This window comes from Gymnogyps californianus, chromosome 3, assembly GCF_018139145.2.
Source record: "Gymnogyps californianus isolate 813 chromosome 3, ASM1813914v2, whole genome shotgun sequence".
Classification (NCBI taxonomy): domain Eukaryota; kingdom Metazoa; phylum Chordata; class Aves; order Accipitriformes; family Cathartidae; genus Gymnogyps; species Gymnogyps californianus.
The window spans coordinates 101,625,542-101,650,360 of record NC_059473.1 but is presented as its reverse complement, the minus strand read 5'-3'; the positions used below and the strand labels follow the sequence as shown (position 1 = coordinate 101,650,360).

Sequence of the window (24,819 nt, the reverse complement as noted above, 5' to 3'; positions counted from 1 at the left end):
ATAAATTTGCTATATGCTGTGCCAAGCTGTAATAAGATCTATTGCCCAAGAGTGAGGCCAATCTATTGCCTACTTAAAATTCCCCTGTAATTCAGACTGGATACCCTCCTTTTAACACTTCCCCCAAACACTGCTTTAAAGAGTGAAAGGTGTTCTACATATCTATTTTAATTATATCTACATTAACTTCCAAGGAAATACAGCAAACCCATAGTTTTTTTAGGAGGGACACATTCAGCTTGGAGTCTTTCAAGCGCGTGCTCAGCCCCAGCAAGCTCCATGGCAGAGATCCTGTTTCAGCTACGTATTTCATGCAGCACCGGAGATCAACTCCCCGCTCTACGTTGTTTGTGACCTTAGGTAAACCACAGAGGAGCCATGCTGAAAGTTGCAGGGCCCGAAAGTACTGTGTTCCCCTCAAAAAAAAAAAAGCATTAGCCAGCAGGCTGTAAATACAGCAGGCTGTAAATAAGGCAGGACAGAAAGAAAAGAATGCCCTCTTCAGCCTGAGTGCTGCCTTCACCTGCAGGTTAGGACTGCAGCAGCATGCCTATGGGCACCAGTCACATCTTCATGGGCTTGGCCTCGTTACCCCTGTGCCTGCCGTTGTACTCAACGGCTGCTAAGCAGCCTTACAGCCATGCAGAGACAACAGAAATGCCACGGACCTTATAATTACCTGCAGGTAACCGAACAAGTTCGCACGAGCAAGTGCAAATGACTGATGCTAACAGTGTCCCACCTACCACCTGGTGTACCCTGGGGGCAGAGACCTCTCATGGCTTCTTCTGAGGCTGGCACAGCTGCACTGATGGACCTACCTTGCTGCTTTTGCAGGGTGAGAGTACATGCCACTGCGTTTCTTGGGGCAGGCTGCTGTTCCCCCTCTCCAACTCACCTCCGTGAGCTTACGTCAGTTATAGCTGTGCTTGTTCAGTACCACACCGCATATTTAAATGAAGTTGAAAGAGGCAGAACAAAGAAAAGCATGTCGTCTTTACTATTGATGATAGTTCGGTAGCAATCAGGTCAGCTGCAGCTATCAGCAAACAGCCTGGCAGGGAAGCGGCACTTTCTCAGGGTCAGGCCCTGTTGGCTGCACCCGCCTTCGTGAGACAGGAGACCAAGGCTCAGGCCCCGGCTGCCTGCACCGCCTGTCAGCAGGGCCCCGGCATGGTTCAGGCCCTGGCCATCGACCCCCATCCATGAAACCCCCGGGGAAAGCTCAAACGTAGGCGTGGGACGGCTCGGAGGGCCCGGCGGCGCGGCGAGGGCTAGAAAGCCCGCGGGGGAGCTAAGGAAATAGTGGGCACCGCTGGCCCCCGGCGGGGACGGGGAGAGGCGCCGCCGCCCGACCCGCGCCCCTGAGGCAGGGCCGGGCCTGGCCAGGCCGGGCCGGCCCTGCCGCGGCGCCGCCGCCTATGGCGTGGCGGGCGCTACTACAAGAGGTGCGAGCGGGGGCTGAGCAGCTCGGGCGGGTAGCCGGGCCCGGTGCCATGGCGGAGGGGCGGAGCGCCGCGCAGAGGGTGCTGGAGCTGAAGGAGCGGCTGGGCTGCGTGCAGGAGCCCGCGGAGGTACCCGCGCGGTGGCTGCGGCGCAGGAAGGCGGGAGTTCCAGCCAAGGGCCTCAGGAGGGCGCCCCGATCTCTTAACGTATATTATATATATATTATACATGTATATATGTGACGCAGCAGCGGCGCGAGTGGCGTTGGGTGTGTCGGTGCCGCTGGCGGGAGTAAGCCGCGTGGCGGGGCCGGCTGAGCCCGCTGGCCCTCGCCGCGCTGAGGGGATCCGGGGCCGCGCTGCCCTTTCCCGCTGTCCTCCCTCGGCGTTGGCTGCCGGCCCCGCCGAGCAGGGAGAGGGGTGTTTGAGCTGAGCGCAGCCAGCTGGGCCGCCGAGGGGAAACGTGCATGTGAGACTCCGGCCCTGGGTCTCCGTTTTGTTTCCCTCCCTTGTCATGACCAGGAGGGTTTGAAGGAGGGCTGGGTAGCGGTCAGGTCACGTATGGTTATTTCCCGGGTGGGTAAGCTTTGTGTGGGTGGCCAAGAGGCCCTCTGTGCAGTCAGGAGAGGAGGAGAAGGGCAACCAAAGCTGGGTGTAATGTTGTTACATCTAACAGGTAGCGCTGGTTGTGTGAAGTCTTGTCAGCCTGGCTGGAAGGTCAAAACACAGCAGCTGGGGTGCTAATTTCTGTGTTTGTAAGAGCTTTTCTTAGTGAAATAGGTGTTTCTGCTTTGTTTTAATGGCATGCAGCAAGAGGAGCCGGAGCTGTCACACCCTGTGTTGTTATTCCTGGTGCGAGAAGAACAAAGCTGCTCTTATCTCTGAAAGAAATTAAACAACCTCTGTTAGGATAGTGGGGCTGCTCAGTGGCTGCAAGGACTAGATAAGGAATACTTGAAGCAAGCAAACATCAGTGGGGAGATGGATCAGAGCAGCCTACGGAAGCTGCGCTTGACACTCTCAAGGTACTGGGGAGATAAGCACAGGCTCCAGGGCAGAGCGAGGAAGAAGACACCCTCCGCTCTCTGAGCGGCAGCCTGGACTCTGAAGGAAATGGAAGTAAAGCAGTGTGTGCCAAATTGGCCTCAGTGTTTTATGAAGTAATAAATTGTATTTGACTGAAGAAGGTGTCTTCAAAAGGGTAGGGTTTTTTTGAGGGTTGAATTCAGTTTGAAAGTACAGAACACATTTGCCATGATAGATTTCTAAGACATTAAAAGTTGATACAAATTTGTGGAAGTATTTGGAGGCAGAGGGCGGCAGTAAAATTTAATCTGCATTGTATTTGGTAGTTGGTGAACTTGAAAAGCTTAGTTATTAATCATATCTACTGTGTGTTTTCAAAGTATGTGTATGCATATATAGGAAATACTGATCTTCTTAGCCAATAATGGTTTATCTTCCTGAATGCCAGTGTCGTAGGCTGTATCTGTCCAAAATGTAAATATCTGTGCAGGTGCTTCTTCAGATGTTTTAATTTGCAGTTTAATGAACCTAGAATTTCTTCTTGTGCTACAGAAGTGATCAGATATTATAGTCTTTGAATTTTTTAATACTTGGGGTTGGTGTTGATATGCTATTCTGAACAAGAGATTGAAAGGGAAAAGAAACAATTCTAGAGGTAATTAATTTTTAAGTGATCCCAAAACAATAAGTTTCAAAACACATTCAACTCAAGTGAAAAATGTGAATAGCCCTGGCAGATTTGCTTCTGTTAAGGGGGGAGATGCACAGTTTTTATGTGGCATGACTGCAAGGGGGTGCTGCATAAAATGGGACTAATGGTGGTGCTGCAGCACTTCTGCTGTCCCTGGTAAACCTGTGTCTAGTGAAATAGAAATATTTATGGATAACAGGGGCTAAGGAGTGGTAGGTGAAGTGAGAAACTGATAGCCGTAAATTGGCAGTCATGAAATGCACTGCTAATAAAAGGTAAATCTAGTAATAGAAAATATGTGGTTATCATCTTTAAAGGCAAAGAGGAAAGTTTTAGGCATGTGTGGAAAGAATAATAAATCAATATCACAAATGTGTGTGTAGGTAAGCGTTGGTGTTGTCAAATATTTCTGTTCCATACTTGAGAATATTTTTCTTGGCACTCTTTAATAATTGCTAAATACTTTTTGATCTGATAGTAACCAGGGAAGATGCAGAACATTGATTGTTCATGTCAAAAGCTTCTTAATGTGCGAGGTTTGATAGCTACCCCAGGGAGTTTTCAGAGAATTGACCAAAGAATGAACGGAACTAATGATTTAGGTATTGAATGATGCTCAAGGTACTCGGGAAGTTCAGCAGGACAGGAAAAAAGTACTGTGCTATTGTTTATACAGGTAAATGAAATGGTCTTCATTGACATTGATCATGAAAAAATGTGTTGAGCAGCTGCATGATATTACATGTAAGATATAACTGATGTAGAATTAAAGAATGGTGCCATGATGCATGAGACTTTATGTAGATATGTACTGCCAAATTTATCTCAGATTATATTCAGCTGACAGTGTCATAAATATATGTAAGTCTCTTAAGGCACTTGACTTGCTTCTGTATGATGCTGATTACAGTAGCAATGTTATGGACCTGATGCAATACATAAAATGGATTTCAATTGCAGTCACCAAAAATAAGTGCCAGACCTCATTAGAAAACAATGTTGATTTGTGGTTTTGGTTGTGAGTTTGTGGTGGGTTTTTTCTGGGGTGAGGGGTGATTATGCATCTGTTCTTGACATGATGCTACTCAAATCTTTCTTAATTTAGAAGACAGCAAGCATCGTAGCGAAATGCTACGAATGCTGAAGTAATTTGTGTCAAATGAAGAGAGACTCTTCTAGAAACCAACTTTGATCATGTGCTAGGCTACATTCATTTGAGCAACACTCATTTTAACATGGCTCAGTGGAAAGTCACAGCTAGGAGCTATGAATATAGGTCACTCAGGATAGGAGACTATTTTGGAAAGCATTGACTCCGAAAATGATTCAGAGCTCTGATGTATTAGCAGTTGAGCATGAAATTGCAGTACAATGCAGCGGCTTATGGAATAAATGCTATCTTTGGGTAGCTTAGCAGGGTTATGTTATTACTGCTATATAGTATTAGAGGGACAATTACAGGAATATTATGTCCTGTTCTGGGGACTGTTTTTAAAAACAACACTGCCAAGCTGGAAAGATCATAAGACAGCCAGAGAATGACTATAGCTCTGGCTAGCATAACTTACTGAAACTAAAGAACCAAGGTAAAGTGTGTGATTAGTGTTTTACATTTCTGTGTTGTATAAGATGTTTGAAAGAACACCCCTTTAATAAGCAGAAAGAGATCATTAGATTCAGTAGCTGAAAACAAAACTAGACAATTTTTTTTAGGCAAACTTTTTTTACTGAGGGCATAGGAATGACCTGCTTGGGAATGCATTGGGTTTTTCTAAGTGTTGTCTTCAAAGTCTTGGTGCTCTTTCAGATGAAGTGTCTAGCTCAGCCAGAAGTTATGGACTTGGTGAAATTTCATGGGCTGTGTTATAGAAGAGGATGAGCTAAATAATCATAGGGATCCCTTTGAGAGAGAGATGCAGCTAGTGAGTGAAAAGGGAAGGAGAGAAAGCAGGAAAGAGTTACTGTGGTGAAATGTTGAGCCAGTCCCTTGACCACAGATGGCCTGGGGACCTGTTAATGGATCCCATCCTTCCTGAGGGTCCAGGCTCAGCTAGAAAAAATGAGGAGGCTGTACAACACTTGTATAAGGGATGATGGAGCAACACTGGTGCAGTAGGAAGAGACCAAATTCGGTGCACCTGGCATCTGTTGTTATCACTTTGCTTTCAGTTTTGACTCCGGAAAATTTTGTTTGCTCACATGCTTCTTACCTATTGCTCATTACTATTGCCCTCTGCTTTCCAAATGCCCACCTGCTTTCCCTCCTCCCCTTCATCTTAGCTTGCTCTTGTGCCTATTGTCACCTTTGCTTTTGTCTCATACCAGTATGTGTGTGCCAGCTCTCAGTTTGTCCATAAGGCTCTGCTTCTGTTGTCTGTTTGTTGCATGAACACCTGTGTCTTGTGCTTGCTTTGAATGTCATTTATTGGAAAAACAACAGTCCTAAAGGCTTTGGATCATTCTTTAGAAATCCGTATTTAGGAATTACATAGAGTAGTTCAGGAATTGTATACAGAGGTAACTTCCATGTTCTTCATAATTTTTCTATAAGGTTTACTATCTCTTTTAAAGTCAATAGAGTTTTTCCATGAAGGTACAGCTGATAGTGGTATGCAAGATAAAATAATCTGAAAACCAGTGGAGGATTACATATGTATTGTGGGTATATGGAAGAACTTGGGGAAAAAATTACTGGGTACAGTCCGGTGAGATAAGAAGAGCCAGACAGGCTACAAATGCTGTGGTAAAAGATATGGTTAGAGCAAGGCACCTCAACAGTCAATCTTCATTTTGTTTTTGAAGGCCTGCTCAGAACAGACTTCAGGTAAATGACTTTCTCTTTTTGCCTTATTTTATGCAATAATTGTAATGGTGCACCATATAAATATCATGACACCAAAGTTTGTTTCTAACAGGCTTTAGTTTCAGTGACAGGTACGCTTCACAGTATACCTTTCTGTGGCCTTCACCAAAATCTGGTAGATACTGGAGCTTGGTATTTGTGCTTTAAAAAGCAAACAGCCTTTGACAGAGAAATCAGAACTCTCTAGCAAATAGGATAAATACAAAGTTTCTCTGCTGTTACTGATGTTGGCCACAAATTAAACTTGCCTGTTTCCTGGTTGTGTCTGTAAGTAAGTTTGGTTCTAAATGCCAAGGGCTCGGAGATGCGTGATTCCTACCAGCAGGCTGGATGCTGCCATTTACATTGCCCAGTTACAGTAAAAGGCACATGGCGCTATATCTCCTTTGGTAGTCCTGTACATACATAGCTGCCAATCTCACTGCAGCCTGAGCTGTTCCCTGCTTTCGAGAGATCAGGATCGCTTCTCCTAAAAGGCTTGTCAGAGTGTTTGATCAATGCTTTCCACTTTCTTTTTAATGTCTTGTTTGTCTTAATTTGCCAAATGTGATATACATTTCAAGGAAGCAAAATGAACAGTGTGGTCTTTGGTTTAGAAAATTTTGAAAGTTTTGTCTTTCATTAAAATGTGTTGACTGCTTTTGCACATACTTGTCATCTAGGTACTTTTGTAATTTAACCTGTTGGTTTGAAGTTGTATGAATAGTAGTTGCCTGCTTCCTGAATCTGTTCTTCTGAAGTGAACTTCAATTTATGAATTAACTTAGTCCAAAACCCATCAAGAGGAAACACTCAAAACCCCCATTCCCTTTGTAGCTTGATGAAAACATCTTTTAGTATTCTTCCACTTAAAGGTCTGTCTCTGGTCTATGTGATTTATTCCCAGTGGTTTGCACTACTTGAGTATCTAGTCATCTTACATAGCACAATATAACCTGCAGCAATGGGTTACTTGCTTTTCCATTGCAAAATAAATTAAATTAATGGGGATATATTTTTTTAATTAAAAAAATGAACTGACCTGACACTGATAACAGTTTCTAATGCTTGTGATTAACATTGTGAGCAATTATAGTTTTTTTTTTCTATTTAAGCATCTTTGCAATGCATTTTTTCCCTGATGAGATTATTTTGAAAAAGTCTTCAGCTCACAAAATATCTAGCCTATACCTGTGAAGCATCTGGAAAAAGTTAAATGTTAAGCTTGTATTGTTCTCAGAAGGAAGAGCAGCTCTCTTGAGATGCAAAATTGTTTTTAACTTCATTGCATATATTCTTAACTTGCTGGCTCAGGAAGTGTCTTACTCTTAAATAGGAGATAAGCAGAACTTCACATGGCTTTCGTACTAGTTCTGAAATTTTGGTCAGGAAGCTTTTTTGTAGCTATTCTGCTATTTTGTAGTTAGCTGAACTTTTTGGGAGAGGGTTGATTTGTTACTTCTGGTCCTAGATGTATGTCTTACTGTTACAGCTTTTCTCATGTTTTCCCAGGCTGTGAAGCATTTCTCCTGTACTTCTCTAGGTCTCAGAAACACTGTTGCAGGGTGGATGACATACAGGAAGAACTGCATGCCAGGCATGTAGATAGAGCCCACTGTACACAATGAAATGCAGTGTCAAGTGTGGGATTCCACTAATGCATTATAGGAACAATGAAACTTAGAACAACACTAGAGAAAAGTAACCCCCCAGTGCAATTTGTAAATTGTTTCTTCAAGTTTGCTACTCACTTATTTTAGTACCTCTTCCACCTCCTGCAACACCATTTCAGAAGCAATATCCAATATAATAAATGACAGTTCATCAGTTATTTAAGTTAGCGTAGCTGTTATTATAGTTAAAAAGTTTCTGGGTAGTCTGTTTGATTAGTATTCCAGGCTTTGTGAAAGCCTTAAGAAGTGCTGTTACTTCAGTTGCACATTAATTCTAGCCTCTACGTAACATAGCTTCATGGAAGTTTGTGAAAGATAAGGCAAATTGCTTGTGTGTGGTCAGCTGCAAGACTCTGGGGTGCTGTATACCCATTGCCAAAGAAATTTATACTCTGCTTATAAATGGCACTTTTGTGTTATTAAAACACTTCTCATAGGAAGATGAGCCATTTGTATTGGAAAAATTCTTTCCTGCTTTGATGGAAATGTTGAGTTTTGTCACAAGCGTATGCTTTGTCTGTGCAAAACAAAATAGCTGTTCTAGCTTGAGCTCATTTTGTTAATGTATGAATTGCAGTTAAGTTTTCAAAATCTTATTTTTTGCAAGCCAGACTCCCACCAGCTCTATTGTCCATTCTTGGCCTGGGCTGATGGAGTGCTGCTGCTGACTAGGAGACTTGCTGATTTTTGCATGGTGCTGGTTCTGCATAATGCACCTTTTCTGTTGGTTCTGTGACAAATCAGGGTCGCTGCTACACGAGGAGTGTGGGCATATATATGTAGCCTGTACTACTGTATTATTGATCTTTAATCTCTGTAGTGGTAAACTCATACCTATTGGATTTTCTGGTGTTACTGAAATTAGGGGCTTGCTGGTTCACAGCACAGACTTCAGGCACAGCCCTGATGTGCAGTAAAGGAGTACTTACACTTTCCTGGAGTTACTGGATATTTCTCTTACCACTATTGAATATTTTTTGATTAAACATGTGGATGAGGATGAGAAAAACAGACTAGAACTTATGAATATTTGTTTAAAAAAAATCTAATGTTTCCTTCCAGATTATGAAAACACTTAAGGTACTACAGGATTTGGATATATCACTGGATATTCTAGTGGTAAGTGACCAATAACACATTAAACTCTTCCATAGTGAATTACTATGTAAATGTCAGGAGTCTGCAATCATAGAAGTAGTGAACATGTTAAGTTTTGTAATTTTGACTCTTAATTGTGATTTGTTTAGAGCTCTGTACAAGGAACCATGGAGCCTTTTCTAAAAGCCAGCTGGAAGCTGGGCATACAACTTGACAAACGCAGTATTATGCCAACAGTGATATTACTGAGCAGGAATCTGAGCATATAGAGAACACTTTGCTACTCAGGGTTGGTTTCTTCGCACTGTGATACTGTGTTCAAGTCAATGCTTAAGACAAAAAAAAATGGGTGAACTATTCTTTAGGTCCATTGTCTAAATCTTCTGTCTTTTATTAGCAGTTCAAGTTTAGTTTCTTGCATTTAAAGAGCGGGCGTCCCAAGTAAGGATACTTGTGACTTGTATCCTTATCCAAGCTGCATCCTATAAAATTTTGTATTAGAAATTCTCACACTGGTCTATGAAGCTTCAAGTTATTATGAGCAATGTGTCTATATTTTGGGAAGAAGAGAAATGTTTTTTGTGAGAGAGTTCTTTGAAGAGTAAGAGAAAAATACGGTAATTGAGATATTTGGCTGGCCTATTCAGGTAAGGGCATTTGCCTGCCTAAACACAGGTAGACTTCTGCTGGAATACAGCAATATTTATGTATTTTAATTGGCAACCAAAACAATCTTATATTGCAATTAGTTGTTTAAAATGACAGAGGGCTTCTGCAGACAATTCATGCTTCCAGCAGACTTGCGTGTTTTATAATGTGACAGACTTTGATGGAAGCCTTCAAGTCAAATAGAGGAAAAAGATGTCTTACAGCTGAGGACTCCACATATTTTTAATGCATTTGAAGAACATAAATAGCTTTAGGAAATAATCCCACCAAATTTCTTGCATCTATTTGCAATACACTGACCTACCAAACCAGTATTGCTCAAATTATATAGAAGCTAAATATCCTTAAAGTAGATTTAAGGAAGTCCTTTCTAAGGTGTGAGCTGATTATGTGGGAGTAGGACATGTATAGCTCTTGCTCAGACTTTGCAGGAGTATCATTTCACTAGTTAGCAAAGGCATTAACAGGTTGCTGCTAACCTAGTGAATTCCAGGTTTTGTATGCATCTTAGAAGTGAGAGTTTGTGAATGAGAGATACTTACTGATAATACAGGATGAAAAAAAATTAGCTGTGATTCTATATGCACTCAAAGTCTGCAAGATAGTTGTGCTTAAACAACATAAAACTCACTGGAGCAAGAGTTGAAGGCACAATGGTAATGTGAAAATAATTGTACTGGGGGAAAACAGAAAATGACAGGTTTTAAATGTCAAGGGTGTTTTTTTTTTTCCTGTGTCTGAAACTGAGTTTAGTCATATGAACTCTGCTCCTCTGACCCCTCTACCCCATACTACTACTAGTTGAGATGCATTTTAGATTACAATACATCCATCATATGTGCTCTCTAACATGCTAAAATGCATAAGCCTGAAGGGAATTTGAATTGATTAATCTAATTCGCTGGAGCAGTGTGCATTTTGTGGGCATAAGCATATGAGCCAAGTGAAATTCCTGAAATATGTACATTTAATGGAGGAAAATGACTTCTCTTAGTTTTATGAATTAAGACTGTATTTTGTTCCCCATATCTGATTAGAAATATCTACCTTTCCTTCAGTTCTGTTTGCAGTATAAAGAGTGCGTTTATTTCTTTAGCTGCCATAAGACTGCTCTGACTACTAGGCTAATACTGTTTGTAGCAGTTTTAGAGAAGGTTTTATTTGGGATGTTAGTTGTGATTTATTCTGCCCAGCTTTCTTGCACTATCTTCAACAGGAAACTGGCATAGGCAAAACAGTTAACAGTTTCAGGAAGCATGCCGCTGCTGGGAATGTAGCTAAAACCCTGGTAAAACAATGGAAAAAGCTTATTCCTCCAGAAAATAAAAGGTAGGTGCGAACTAACTTTTTTCTAAAAGTTAATTATACTGTAGTGTAACTTCATAAAATACAGCTTGGAAAGCTTAGGAAAGTGTTTGGAATGACAAATATGCATTAAGACAAATGCATAAATTGAATGGAAGAAATGACTCTTTCTTTTATAAAACATCAGAAAACAAATCAGTGACCAGCATTGGTCAATTAGCCAGCCAGCACTCAGACTTCAACTGCTTTTTTTGACTGGCACAAGTTCTTTGGTCCCAGCTGATGCAAGTGGGACGAAGCCAATGATGGGCACTGCTCTGCACTTCAGGGAAGTGGGAAGCTTACTCTTTCTTCCCAGAGGTGATGGTTAAATGAGGCAGCTCTCCAGTGATTTGATTTGTATAGAGGGCTTTCCTGTAATGTTCTTGTGGACTGAGAGAGGCCTCTAATATTGGAGGAGTCACACTGAAGAGATGTGATTTTTTTCTCAGAATGAAGCAGCCACCACTGCCATGGCCAGGCTGACTGTGCTTTAGATGTTTTGCAGACTTCTGACAATTTGAGGCAGTTGAGCTGAGAAAGCCAAAGGTTTAGATTGACTGAATAGTGCATTTTAAATCTGAAGTTGTTCAAACAACAGGAAAGTGAAATACCAGAACTGGTGATAAGCAAAGCATAAAGGCTGACCTGTTGTAATCTGTATTACCTACAGAGCATGTCGTAAATTCTCTGTCTCCTAGTTATTTCAAGTACTACGTCTGTGTTATAAAGCATGCAGGGAAACTTGTGTAAAAAGTGGTATCCAACACATTATAAGCAAGTAGTACTGTCAGGCATGTTTTCCTACTGATGGCTATGTCCCTACTCCCCACTTGTCTTGCTGTCGGTTCTTGTTGCAGTGTTTAGCAGTGCTGGACCCAAGAGCTGCTTCTCTGGGATTCTGTACTGATAATGGAAGAATAAGAGCACATCAGAGCACAGTTCTGGGTCTTGTAAAATTATGACATGTAGTGTGATTTTAATGCTTTTAGTTTTACTAATATAGGTAAAAAGATTGATTGCTCAAGAATTTAGCATCAGATGTAGCATGGGATGTGATTTTTTTTTTTTTTTTTAATGTTGCAGTGTTCACAGAGGAAGAAAACAAAATACTGAAAAAGATGAGAGAAAATCTTCAGTTTCCAAGGAGATTAAGCCTTCAGAGAAGTCCAAAGCATCTGTACTGGCCTCCAGAAGTTCCAATAGTGCTCCCATTTCGAAGAAGTTGAATAAGCAGCATACTTGTGAAAAGACCCACCCAAGTAGAGATTCTGAGTCTCAAAAAGAATGCAATGATAAAGAATGTAGCAGCAGTGGTTCTAAGCATGCTTCCCAGGGTACCAATCCTCAAGCTAAAGAAAGTGACTTCAAAGAGAGAACGTCCACAGACAGCAAGAAAGTTTCAGAAAAGCAGCGTTCCTCTGTAGCCAATAAAGACTTATCGCCCCTGAAGGAAAAGCCTAGTAAGGATGCTTCCAAACAGGGAAATCCTAAGCATGTGAAGAAACCAAAACAAAAACTAGTCATAAAAAGCGAAGCAGAATTATCTAGTGATGAAGGATTTGAGCCCCCTACTATGTCTTTTGAATCTTATCTTAATTATGATCAGGTTACCAAAAAAAGAAAGAGGAAGGCTTGTTCTACAGGTGAACGGCCAAAGAAGTGCAGTGAAAAGAAGAACAGCTCATTACCACAAAGGACTTCAAAATTTTCTCAAGCAAAAGAGGGAGAGGAAGATGTAAAAAAATGTGAGGGTGATCAGTCAGAAATTCCCAATAAAAAGGTAAACCACTGCATGGTTGAGATAATAGCAAATAAACTGCAGATGAATAAGTGCTTTGGACTCTTATTTTCAGTGAAATTCAACTGTATTTATTTTAAGCAACAGATTGCATGGCTCTGACACATCAGCTGCATTGCAATTGCCAATAATTGCAGTAATTGGGGCAAAAAATTGGTTGCTTATTGCATACTGGCAGTTTACAATCAACTTGTCTTGTATTTTTAGGATGATTTCCAATATGGCAATAGTCTTTGATCCATATCAGCTAGTCTGCTTTTTACCTGCAAAGTAAAGGTACTTACCTTTGGAAAGATGTCCCCTTCTTCCATTCTTGACCAGTGTGGTTTGTGACTGTAGCAGCTGTTTGTGTATAGCACAGTCATTTTGTCAGATGCTGTGGTTCTTTAACAGTGAATGTTAAGGTCTGTAGTGGAACTGAACTTTCTTCTTTTAATGCATTGAAGTAAACCACAGTATTGCATATAAAAATAGCTTATACATGTTCATAATGTGAACTATCCTAGTCCCTTGAAGTGGAAGAAGCTTAAGTAGCTCCTCTGTGCCAAGGCAGATCTAAACGTGTATTAATTAGACCTTTTAAATGAAGCCCTCTTGTGCACTGGGAATTAGAGGTCTCTTCAGTCTTTTATCTTCACTGTGATGTGAAAGCTCCAGGCTTTATTTATTGTGGAAGATCTGCAATTTGAATGTGGTATCTTCTGTCCCAAATGGAGAAATATTAATGTGGAGGCTTTTGTATGATATTCTAGCATAAACTGTTTGAGGAAAAATCTTGGATGTTCAAGCAGCTGTGAGAGTTATTAAAGATACTGAAATGAAGTTCTAGGAGATGCAAGTTTTGGGCTGTAAGTGCCTGGCTTACAATTGGAGGACACCTAAGACCCAACTTAGATGTTGCACATAATGCCCTGCATTTGTAGGGACCTGTACTTACCAGACTGCTGCATCTTTAAATCACTTTTTAAGGGGTTATCTGTGAAAATTTTAGGCTAAATGGCTTATCCAGCACAATATAGGAGACTTGATAGGACCAGGTATAAAGCTGTTTCTTGTCTTTCAGGATGGTGTTTAGTTTGCCTTTAAACGTTTAATTGTGGGTTTGACATCTTGCAGTTTTGTCTCATTCACTGCATGCCTCTAACCTCAGTAGTGACTCATCTGAAAGCCTGTTAGCTGAACACATTTACTCTGTTCTTTAATCTCTTTTTATGCACTGATTGCAGATATCCCACTAAGTTCCTTTTGTGATGTAGTCTTGGTAAGTAGAATATGAAAGGGTATGCTGAAAAGTAATCCAGTGAGTAAATTTTAGTGCAGAAAAGCAATAATTCCTGTTATCCTCGTTAACTTGGGGGTTTGCTTAAGGGTTTTTTTGTAGCCTATTTTAAGCCTTGGTAAACCCAAATTTGTAATGTTGAAGCAATGTTTCCTTAACTGTGCACAGGCCAAGGTGGCATCGCTCCAAGATCTTCTTAATACTCCACTGCCTAAATTTCTGACAGGCATCTCAATCTCATCTCCCCCATATGCTGCAGACTTTAAAGGTAAGTAGTATGCAAGGCTGATAAATGTGAAATAGTGCAGGCTTGTACAGCTGTATGTAGAGACATCTTTATCCCCTTTCCTAATAAACTGTATTAGCTCATCTGTCCATGGCAAAGAAATGCCTCACCTTCACTTTCTCATCTGTAGAAATGTTGAAGCTGAAGAGAGTTATAAAGGCTTCCCTCTTATGGCTTGCTGAATAAAGAAATACTATGGAAGGTTATCACAGATGTAGAGAAGGCATAGATTAGGTGGTAGTTCTACAGGCTCCATTTATCTTTACTCCTGTCTATACCTTATGGCAGGCAAAGGCTTAGTAGAAGTTATCATAGGTAAAACAAATATAGGAAACACTAGGTCTAGCTTCAGCATAGGAACTTGCGTCTTTATAGATAGGTGACACAAAGTGCCAGTGGTTCCCTAGCAGCAGAAATCTCTGAGGTTTTGGTGGTTTCGTATCATGTGGTCTTGAAACATCACTGCTATTGCAGCTTCTGGCTTCTCTAGAATAACTCGAAGATCAATAATGTGCTGTAGACTGGTAACAGAGTAATCTAGATGTGAATACAGCTCGTGTAGACCTGAGCTAAATAATGTAAGGCTAGTTTGAGTTGGTGCAGCTCACTTGCAATGTACATGCTGTCTTGGTGTTAGATGATGATGAATGGACTTCTGTAACATATAATATGTTTAAGGGCCCCAAACTGTAATGCAGTAACTTTGTATTTCAAGAAAAATGAATATACATGTGTCCTACCAGCTGCGTTTCTCTCAAAGCTGAATGTTTAAAGCATTGTAAAATGTCAGGAGGTAATGGAAACCCTGCCTGATGTTTTGTTTGCAGCTTCCAGAGCACCTGTTGTAGAAGCACCCCAGCAAGTCAGTGAGACAGTTCAATTCACAGGACGGAGACTGAACTCTAAAATGCAAGTTTACTCCGGCTCTAAAACAGTCTGTCTTTCAAAGATGCTTACGCTGTATGAACAGTGCATCCGTGTGCTTCAAAATAATATTGATTGTGAGTACTTTAAGGGATTTGTAGCAGGCTGTGCCTGAAAGTGTATCAGATTTCTTTTTTTTTCTCCATGCCAACAACTGGCCTACTAAAAGATACTGCCCCTCCCTACAAACGGTGACTCAGAGCAGGTTGAAAGGCACTTAAAAAAATGGATTTATGGCCATGCCAAAATGTAGTTTTGTTTTGAAAGCTTACCTGTTTTTAAAGTTCCAATTTTAGTTAAAATATGATGTCCTATAAATTATAAGCCAAAAATCCTGCTAATTTTCTTCCCTCCAAGATGTTTGTTTACATAAACTAGAATGAGTGATCAAGAAATTGTTTATTCCATTGTGTAGGCGGAGAGGGGAGTGATGCACGTCGGTAAAGATGGGGCAATGGCTATTCAAAGATGCTTTCTCCATCCTCAAATATAACTGCCAGTCAGTGTAGTACTGCTGATTTATAAATATTTTCATAGCCTGACTTCAAAACCTGTGTTCTGTTAGTGCTTGCTAAAATTAACTTGTATTTTTATTTTTAAACTGTTTGAGTGGTGTTACCCACTGAGTAAAATAAATGAGATACTGAAAGTACTGTCCTCTTTTGTAGCGCTGCATGAAGTAGGAGGTGTGCCCTTTGAAATTCTTGAGCCTGTGCTAACACGTTGCACACCAGAGCAGTTGTTTCGGATAGAGGAATGTAATCCGGTAAATTCTGCCTTGTTAAATTCAGGGAACCACGGAGGACATGAGGCATCTGTTTCTGCCTTCCTTGTACCCTTCTTGATAAACATTCTCCATGGGTTACACTGGTTTTCTGTCTTGCATACTTACTACTTTTAATTCAGCTGTCATTAGCAAGCCTCCCTTTCTCAAGTGTCAGGATTTAAAGCATTTGGGAGAATTATTACTGATGACTAAGTGAAAGCCAGTGTGGGTAGAAAAGTATTTCTGTTTCTAAAAATAAGGGAAAAAAAAAAAAGACCATAGTATTTACCACTGAAATAGCTGGGAAAGTCATAATAGAACCCACTGTTTTCAAGTTACAAACTGTTAAGGCTGCAAAGCATACCAATCAGGAAGTATCTGGGGTGAGATTTCATGTTTGTGGTAGATCCTTATCTACTGTTAGGACTTCAGCTCCATGATGCATTTGGACGTTGAGGTTCTGAGTGTGTAGTACTTCGTAGTACAAGTTGGCCATTTCTCTGCATGCCTAAAGTTGAGAGCTGGTGAGGCCTGAGCCTGTACTGGAAACACAAGTCTAGCCTGTAAGCATGGCTCATCAACTCAAATATAGAGCTCTGCTGTTTGAAGCTATGTGATTTCTAGACTGAAGTCAGTATCTCTACATGGTATTGCCATGCTCTGTGTTGGGGGTTCCTGTGACAGCATGTGTGGTGGGATTTGTTCTGCACTTTTCTCCACCAGGGGATTGGGCTTTGTCTACAGGCTCAGCTAACAGGTACTCTTGAAAACGTTATTTTTAAGTTTTTGATTTAAGATATCTTGTGTTCAAATTAGATGTTTACAGAAGAGTCTGACCACTTGTGGAAGAAACACTGCCAGAGAGATTTTAAAAATGAGAGCCTCCTGCAATATGAGTCTTGGCGTGAAATGTACTTGAGACTGTTTAATCAGAGAGAAGAAAAACTGAAGATGCTTACAAAAAATATTCTTTCAGCTCAGTCTGAGAAACCAAAAGGTAAAATCTGTGGTTAGCTTTTCCACTCACAAAACCCAGTCTCTTCTGCTATTCTTGACACTTAATATTTAGAGTTTAGTGATTTGTTTGCACTGAGCACTAATGCTGTACCTCTAGGAGAAGTCATCAAGAAAGAACACTGTTCCTTTTAATTTGAGTTGCTCAAAAAATAAATACATGCATTAATACAATACATTAATGCATAATACTTGCAGCATACAGTAGACAAATCTTACCTTACTGGTTACACTGAGGATTCTAAGCAACAATGCAAAGAGTACAAATGTAATTACAAATACCAAAGTTAATATGAAGAAATATTGTATGCAGTCTGTCTGTGATTTGCCATGGTTCAGTTACTACTTTGGTACCAGATTCTGCTTTTCTGAATTATTTTTTTCCCAATTTAAACTTGGAAATTGCCACAAAACCATATTATCAACTGAGCTTTGAACACAAAGGGCAAAAAAGTCACATGTCCTCTGCTCCTTGCTTCTGTATTAGGCAGGCAAGTAAAAATGGCTTACGTGACCAGTGCAGCAAAACCACCCAGGAACATTCGCCGACAGCAAGAAATCCATGGGACAGCAGGACCTGTCACCCAACTTCATCCCACAGAGAAGTGCAAGTAAATGTTCTATACTATGCTTTTAATTTGAGTTTAGATGTCTTTGTCAGTAAAAAAGCTTGCTGGCAAAATATTTTTGAAGTTATAAATAGCTCTCTATTTACTTTCCTTTTTTAAGCAGCTAGTGGCTAGAAACTAACTTGCCTTTTAAGTCTTGTGTGCTCCTCTGCCGCGTATGCATTGTCATCGCACATTTCTCCAAAGTGCCAGTGATTAATTCATCCTCCCAGCTGGAGAGTGAGTGGATGCTGTTGGTTTTCTCCAGATTACACTAATGCTGCTTGACATCCTGAGGAGATTCCAGTGTTGATGGTTTGTTCAGTTGTTATAAACCTGCCTAGTAGCCTCACATGTTCTCCTGCTTTCATAAAATCACAGTCAGCTGTCTGGAGTGATATAGCTGACCAGAGTGAATCTCAGCAACTTTTAATACTCTTGATGGTGGGTTTCTGCTTTGGCAGCTTAAAGGAGTGTCTGGAAAAGTCAGTCTGCAGCAGTAGCCAACACTAATCACTGGAAGAACAGAAAACTGGGATTCCACAAATGTTTCCTTTGTACAGCACAAAGCCAAATTTTCTTTGTGACCTCTTAGTTCAGAGTAGTTCAACATCCATGAGAACCAAAGCTGAGATGTGATGTTTGTCCTACTGTTCCTGCCAGCCTAATGAACTCTCTTGTATCCAAGAGGATGGCTGCAACAGGGAGATAAACCAGCTGTAGCACCAGCTTCTACCTCTTCTTCCCTTCTCAACTATGTGGAGACAGACTGCTGTTTTTTACTGTTTGAATATCTGTTCTTGTCTGAAAGAAAAACCAGCAGTTTGATTCAGAAGCACCCCATGGGTTGATGGGTCCATGTGCCAGCTGTTGGACTGTGAAAGCTATGGAGAGTATTCATACTGCCTGAACGTGGGTATCTTAAGCTGTGGTCACTCTGCTGTGGCTGCTGGTGAGCATGGTGCCCTCCCTTGTCCCCGTTGCCTGTGATTGTTCCCATGTTAGCATAACTGCTCTTCAACTAGCTCTCTCAAAATTATCCCTTTGGGAGAGTGGCAGGGGGAATACTTTTTCATTAACCTGAATTAGGGAACGGTTGTGCAGGCTGACAAATACGTGAGTGGATAGTGACAGCTGGGAACAGGGAGGATAAAACTTAAGCTGTTGCAAATGTGATGCAAGACTGAGTATAGCTGAACATGTCAGGAGAGTAATTTTAAGTTTTTATTTAAGTAATTAAGTACCAGAAATTTAACTTTAAATTTATGATGCTGCAGTGCCTGCAGTTGTGCCGAGTAATTGTTCGGTCTTAGGCACATGAACTAGATAACTGAATTGACCTGGGTTTGGGGTGGGGCACCTACAAAACCCTGGGAAAATGTGTTCTCTGTGGATTTCAGAAACTTGACTTAGTCGAGCAGCCTTGACTTACTGCTCAAGATGGTGGTGGTATGGGGCAGGAAGGACAGCCTGGATGTAGGAAGCTCTTAAAATCAGCTTTTACGCCAGATACAATGTTTTTATAGCTGCACCTTTAGCTGATGAGATTAGGAAGCTTCTTTCTGTACTGTTGCTGTTTTCAATGAAAAGGTAGTCCTCCACCAAAGCAGTAGTGTAAAGCACTTCAAGTTAGGGTTTTGCTTTCAGTTGCCCTGTGGGAGGTTGTATCTGTGTGACAGACCAGCTTCCAGTTTAGGTGCTTCAAGTATAGTAGTGTAAATGTCCTTTCTGCTCCAGTAATCTCTGGACTAGTAGCTGAATGATGTACTCAAAGCCCTGCATGGTTTTTTTCTCAGGCATGATAAATTAGGAAGAACTGCTATTGTGTGAAAGAAGCCGTAAGAGGGTCGTTGCTTTGCCTTCTTGAGAAACAAGAGTTTGTTTAGGCATGATCAGTTTAACTTCATTGCTTTGACCATGTCCTCTGAAAACCTGTTGGTTTTGCAAGTTGTAGAATTTGTACAGCTGAAATCTTCACTTATGAAGCTGGTCTTGCAGGAGCTAAAAAGGTCCTGTGGCAGACGTGCAGATCCTTAGCAGGCTGCTCTTTGCAGTTCAGCATGCAGCGGTATAAGGTAACTGGCAGCAGACACCAGTAACTGGCTCTGAGGTGTACAAGGCTGCCCAGATTGGCGACATCATGCTGACAGTTTAGTGCTGCATTGGTTTAACTGTCTTTAGCAGTAGGCATCAGCCTTGTATCTGCATCTGCCTCAGTCCTTGTCCTGTTGATTGAGAATTCCAACCTAATATTTAGGGTTAGTTATTGTGCCTTTTGCTAGACATTCCTACTTTAAAAAAAAAAAGCTTGTGTAAATTTGCCCTCATTTTCTGTCAGAGAGCTAGTTAGCAGTTCAGCTGCGTTCAAAGAGGAAAATAAACACAAAGAGTGAACTAGAGCACAGGGCATTATGAATCACAATGGTATTGCTAAACTTTGATCTGTCACAAATTCTGATAATTTAATTTCAAAGACAAATAAGATGCATCAAATCTAATAAATGGAAAACTTGTGCAAGAATGGAAATGGACTAGATGACCACCTAAGATCCCTTCTAACCTGAATTATCCTATGATCTTTAAATGTATAAAGTCTTAAATATTTGATCAGGTTTTTTTTTCCAAAATGAGCCAGAGCAAATAGTAGTTTGATATCAGACACTAACTTTTTCCTTATTTCCTTGTTTTAAAAGAACAAGGATTCCAGAAAGCAGAGGCAGAAATAACACATCAGATCCGATCCCTGCTAGCAACAGAGGAAGCTCTAGCTCAAGCATAATGACTCAAGATAGAAAGAAGCCTATCAAAAGTAAATGGTATTTCCTAAGATTATCAAGATAATTGTTTTAACTTGTTGTCTATTAATATGTTATGCTAATACCATTTTAAGTCACTCACAGCTATAATCCTAACTGGTCTTTTTTTGTTGTTGTTGAAGAAATTGCACCAATCATGAGAAAAACTTTGAAAGCATTGAAGACTAGAGCTGGACGACGATAAAATGAGGCTGCGTATTTGAAGCTTATGTGACTTTGTATATTGTGCTACAGCTAATGAAAGTAACATTAATGTAAACATTCTTCAGTTTGGCTTAGTTAAAATAGTTATGAAACATTGCAGGGACGAATGATTTGCAATAAAAATTGAAACAGCTGAGTCCTTTCATGTTGCTGCTTGCTTATTCATGAATGAGGAAAACTGAATTGAAATAAGGTCAGTACACACTAATGACAAATCAGTTTATACAGACTTTTATAGATGCTGTCTTTATCAGTTTATGTACACATTTGCATAAGCTTTTCATGGAAGCACTTAAGCTGTGGGTATATTTTGCCAAGGTTAAAGTTACCTCATAGAAATGGCCACAAGGTGTACTTAGATAAAATTGCAAAGAGGTCTTGGCATCTCTTGCACAAAAGTGTTTTGGAAGCTTAGCGTATTTGTTTCACTAAAGGTTTTCCTAGGGAGACTTTTATATCTTTACTCTTATGAAAACATGATTTTGTTGGATTTTAGTTTTTCCTCTTCCGGAAACAGAAGACTTTATAAGACAGTCCTGGAGCTCAACTTCTGACCTGCTGGCAGTGAGCTGTGGAACATCCTTACTCAGGGCACCATGTGCTTTTCAGCCCTTTTACTTGGCTTGGGCAATGAGCCTTTGAAGGAGAGGTAGGAGAAGATAAGTCTTCAATTTAAACTGCTTTTTTAAAGCAGGATTTATATACTACCAGGGTAAATAGGGCAGGCCATGACAGTGAGTTAATGAAAAAAATCATATGTTATTCAGGAGCTCCATCTAGTTGGGACATTTTTGGTACAATAATTAAAACCAGACCTGTCATTGTGTGATACCATCTAAAGGCATTAAGTCCTTGTGTGGGAGATAGTATTTTGGGAACAAGCAGAAGGGAGGGAAACCGAGAATGTCATCTGTTTGATGCTATGGTCATCTTGTAGAACTCACGCAGAATAATCCATTTCAGTCTGGAGATGAGAGAAAACTTGTGCTATACTCTGATCTGCTGCTCTCAGCCTGTGGTGAAGAGGCCTAGCTCACAACCTTGAATATGAGCCTTTTGTGTTCAAAGTGAAAAAGCTGTTTGGTCTTGAATAGCTGTCCTTTCAAGAACTGGACTGCTGCAGTTTGGGGTTGGTCTATGAATGGGTTTGCTTTTAGAAATGAGATACTTCTTTGTAGTTGTGTCATCTAAACCAGTTCACTTGCATGAATTCTAAGTCTGACTTTGCCTTGAAGGCATGGCTTACAAATGGAGGGACTATTTCTATAGACTGCACTCAGTAGCTGCAAGTAGGCCTTGTTTCTTCCTTTGTACTTCTATAGGATTTGGCTTCTTAGAACTCCTCCTGAAGCACAGGGTAAGGGTAAGATCATCATGAAACCAGTTGCTGTCTCTTACTCAAGACACCTTATATATGAATTCCCTCACCATCCTATAAATTTTCAGGTAGATTACAAAAATACTGCTACTAAAAATGGCTTTTACAGTCAGGTAATGTAGTCACCCATAGAAAACAGCTTGTGCAAATGCTCTATTTATAGAGGGATTTTAAGTCAGCAGGTGTGCTACTGTTGTGGTTTTTCTCCATGCATTACAGTTGCACTAAAAAGAAGGGAAGATGGAAACAGGTGTGACCTGGAAACTCTGAGGAGCTTTCTCTGTCTCTGGGATCAAACCAGGCATTGACTAGTAGGAGAGGTAGTGCAGTGTCTGTCATACACATCTGTAAAGAATGCTTCTGGGAGGAGCTATTCAGGACTTAAACCTGGCTGAATGGGCAGTGTACCACCCTTTGTCCATCAAACAGCTCTGGTCATCATATAGTTGCTAATCAGTTGGTGGCAGAAGTTTAATTCAGCTGGAGGTTTGTATCAAGTGTAGCGTGAATTGTTCAAGAATTCTGGGTTTTTTTTGCTAAATCACTTTTATGTGCTGTAGTTGTTGATGGTATCCTTTTATGTAAGAAAAGACAAAGCCATAACTAAGCCATCTGTTGGACTCTGGCATTAGAGAACACAGCTGTAACCATTTGGAGCAGCTATAGATGACAGGAGTGTCCTGTTGGGAGACTGAAGGATAAATAGTTGTTTTAACTAGTAGACTTGCATTGTTAATTGAAGTAGGAGATAACTCTTTTCCTATCCTTGACACTGATAGCAGAGCTGTATGGATGGCAAATTTGACTTCAAGATTAAGTGGCTTGCATTTCCTCTTCTTGCTTTCTCTCACTTCAAAGGCTATAGATGTATCTCTGGTAAGAGATTGCAGAGGGTACCCATGGGATCAGATTGTTTTCCCTGACAATCTCTACATTAGAAAATAGTGTAGACAAGCGAATCTCTTTACAATAAAGTAGTTGGTGCTACACACACTTTAGGCTAGGGTTTTTTCTTTCACTTCAGATGTGCTGTGGTCTGTTCGTATGGACTGAATGCCCACCTGAGGCTGCAGTGTCAGGGGTGCTCTGGGAATGCATCTCCCAGTTCATTTGTGAGGAATCCTGTTTTTGTGGTTTGACACTGCTTCGTGACGTGATTCAAAGCATATGTGGAGGTAAACTCAAAGCTTACTTCAAAAGCATACCCTTTTAATCTGAACTAGAGCACTAATGCTTCTGCAGTCTCCTGCCTTCTGTCCCTGTATGCAGTTACTCCAGTAACGAGGAGTTCTTGCTAGGTCTGTGTGTTCTTGGCATCTGATGTACCTAACAATACATGGTATTGGAGTATATTGACCTAAGGCAGATCACTTTCCTTCTGGTGGATGCATGGAAAGACTTTTGATTGGTTTTGTTACTCCCCAGGCTGGTTGCCACATCCCTCTTGTTCATAAATCCTATATCCTCCTGTTGTGTGCTTGACCTGTTCTGTGTTCTAGCAGACTGGCTCTGAGCTCCCTGGTGGAGAGCTGAGCCTGACTCAGGGCAGCTTGGAGGAGGAGACCTGTGATCTTTCTCACGCAAGTGGCTATTTTCACAGAAAGACTAAATGTTGTGAGTGAACAGTGGCCTTCTCTTCCTTAGAAACACATTGCAGCTCCTAGTCCTCCTGCAGTATCTGCGGAGCCTTTCATCCCAGCAGCATGACACTTTTCTCTCCAGGTGATGAGCAAGTTCCATGTTCGTTTCCGGCAAATTAAATAAGTAATGGGAGAAAAATATGGTCACAAAAGGAAAACCCTGCTGTTGTGGAAAAGACCACAAATAGAGAATATTTCTTCTTGAACTGTCCGTTTCTTGCATAGATAGAAACCACTTTCCACTTCCTGCCAATGTTTGTTTCATAGCATTCAGGAACATTTTCCATCCTGTTAGTGGTTGAGCCCAAGAAGAAAGCTCAGCCTGGCTGCTGTTCCACTTAAAAAGCATGTATGATCTTGCCATCTAAACAGTCCCTGTGGCAGGAGGAGAAAACAGTTTTGAGGTGAAGCGTTCTTTCTTATGAGACCCTGCTCAGAAGGCATGTGAAGTTCCAGGAGCTAAGCTCTTCTCAGGGACCACATAAGCATTCAAATGCTAGGTTAAGTCCTGGGCCAAAGCCAGGAAGGGGTTTAGGGTTTGGCATGATCCTTCTGGAAGAATTTGGAGACCTCAGTGAACTGCCCTATGCATACTGTTGTCAGTTGTTGCTTTTCCAAGGATCAGTATTTGAGCTGCTGCTGAAGCAAGGCACAACTGGGATCCCTGTCAGCAGGGAGGATGTTACAGCTGTGAGCATGGTGCCGTTGGCTGTCTGGTACCTGGGGATTTCTGAGGATTTCTGGTAGTTATAGGATAATATCAGCAGAGGGAAAAGAAATCCCCTCACACTGCGAATCTCAGACTTGCCATCTGAAAGCTCAGGAAAGTGTCTGTGCCAGGATTTAGCATGGTGAAAAATGTTGATGGATTGACGAGTAAGAAGACACTCCTAGATGTACTGCTTTGGGGGGAAAAAACCCCAAAGAAAACACCACCCAACAAAACAAAACCCTGAAACAACCAGTGAGGGTTGCCTGATTATTTTATTTGTATTTTCCTTCTCTGCACTTCCTGTAAAGTTAGGAGAGGACTTTGAGTGGGTGATTGAAGGCCTTGGTTAGATAGCCTACTGTCTCCCCTTGCAGCCACCCCCACCACTGAGCAGAGGTTTCCCTCCTCCCACAGAGCTACCAAAGGCAGTGTCCACAGCAGAATTTATCGAGATCTTTTTCCTGGAGTTGTAACTAGTTATTGCCACTGGAGGAACAAGTCTAGTTCTCTCCAGATTCGTAATGTCTGCTTGTGGCAAGCTTAATCCTGCCGGGCAAGGGAGGAAGGAGGAGTAGCTTGAAGGAGTAGCTTGCTCTCCTGCTT

The 24,819-nt window shown here is 41.1% G+C and overlaps 1 protein-coding gene across 3 annotated transcripts; it reads left to right on the top strand.

Annotated features, from left to right (window-relative positions):
• Window positions 1-1,496: 1,496 nt before the first annotated feature.
• On the top strand, window positions 1,497-20,615 carry LOC127014474 (elongin-A-like). 3 transcript variants are annotated; one of them, XM_050893880.1, is made up of 11 exons: window positions 1,497-1,574; window positions 8,740-8,796; window positions 10,661-10,773; window positions 11,875-12,571; window positions 14,037-14,136; window positions 14,982-15,155; window positions 15,747-15,844; window positions 16,661-16,841; window positions 17,346-17,469; window positions 20,160-20,275; window positions 20,405-20,615. In XM_050893880.1, the coding sequence occupies exons 1-11, from the start codon at window positions 1,497-1,499 to the stop codon at window positions 20,464-20,466; spliced, it is 1,800 nt and encodes a 599-aa protein (XP_050749837.1). In that variant the 3' UTR covers window positions 20,467-20,615. The 3 variants fall into 3 exon arrangements, with proteins under 3 accessions (XP_050749837.1, XP_050749838.1, XP_050749839.1); XM_050893881.1 differs by lacking the exon at window positions 1,497-1,574 and adding an exon at window positions 1,594-1,652; XM_050893882.1 differs by lacking the exon at window positions 1,497-1,574 and adding an exon at window positions 1,594-1,652 and having other exon boundaries at window positions 20,160-20,282; window positions 20,405-20,463.
• The last annotated feature ends 4,204 nt before the right edge of the window (window positions 20,616-24,819 follow it).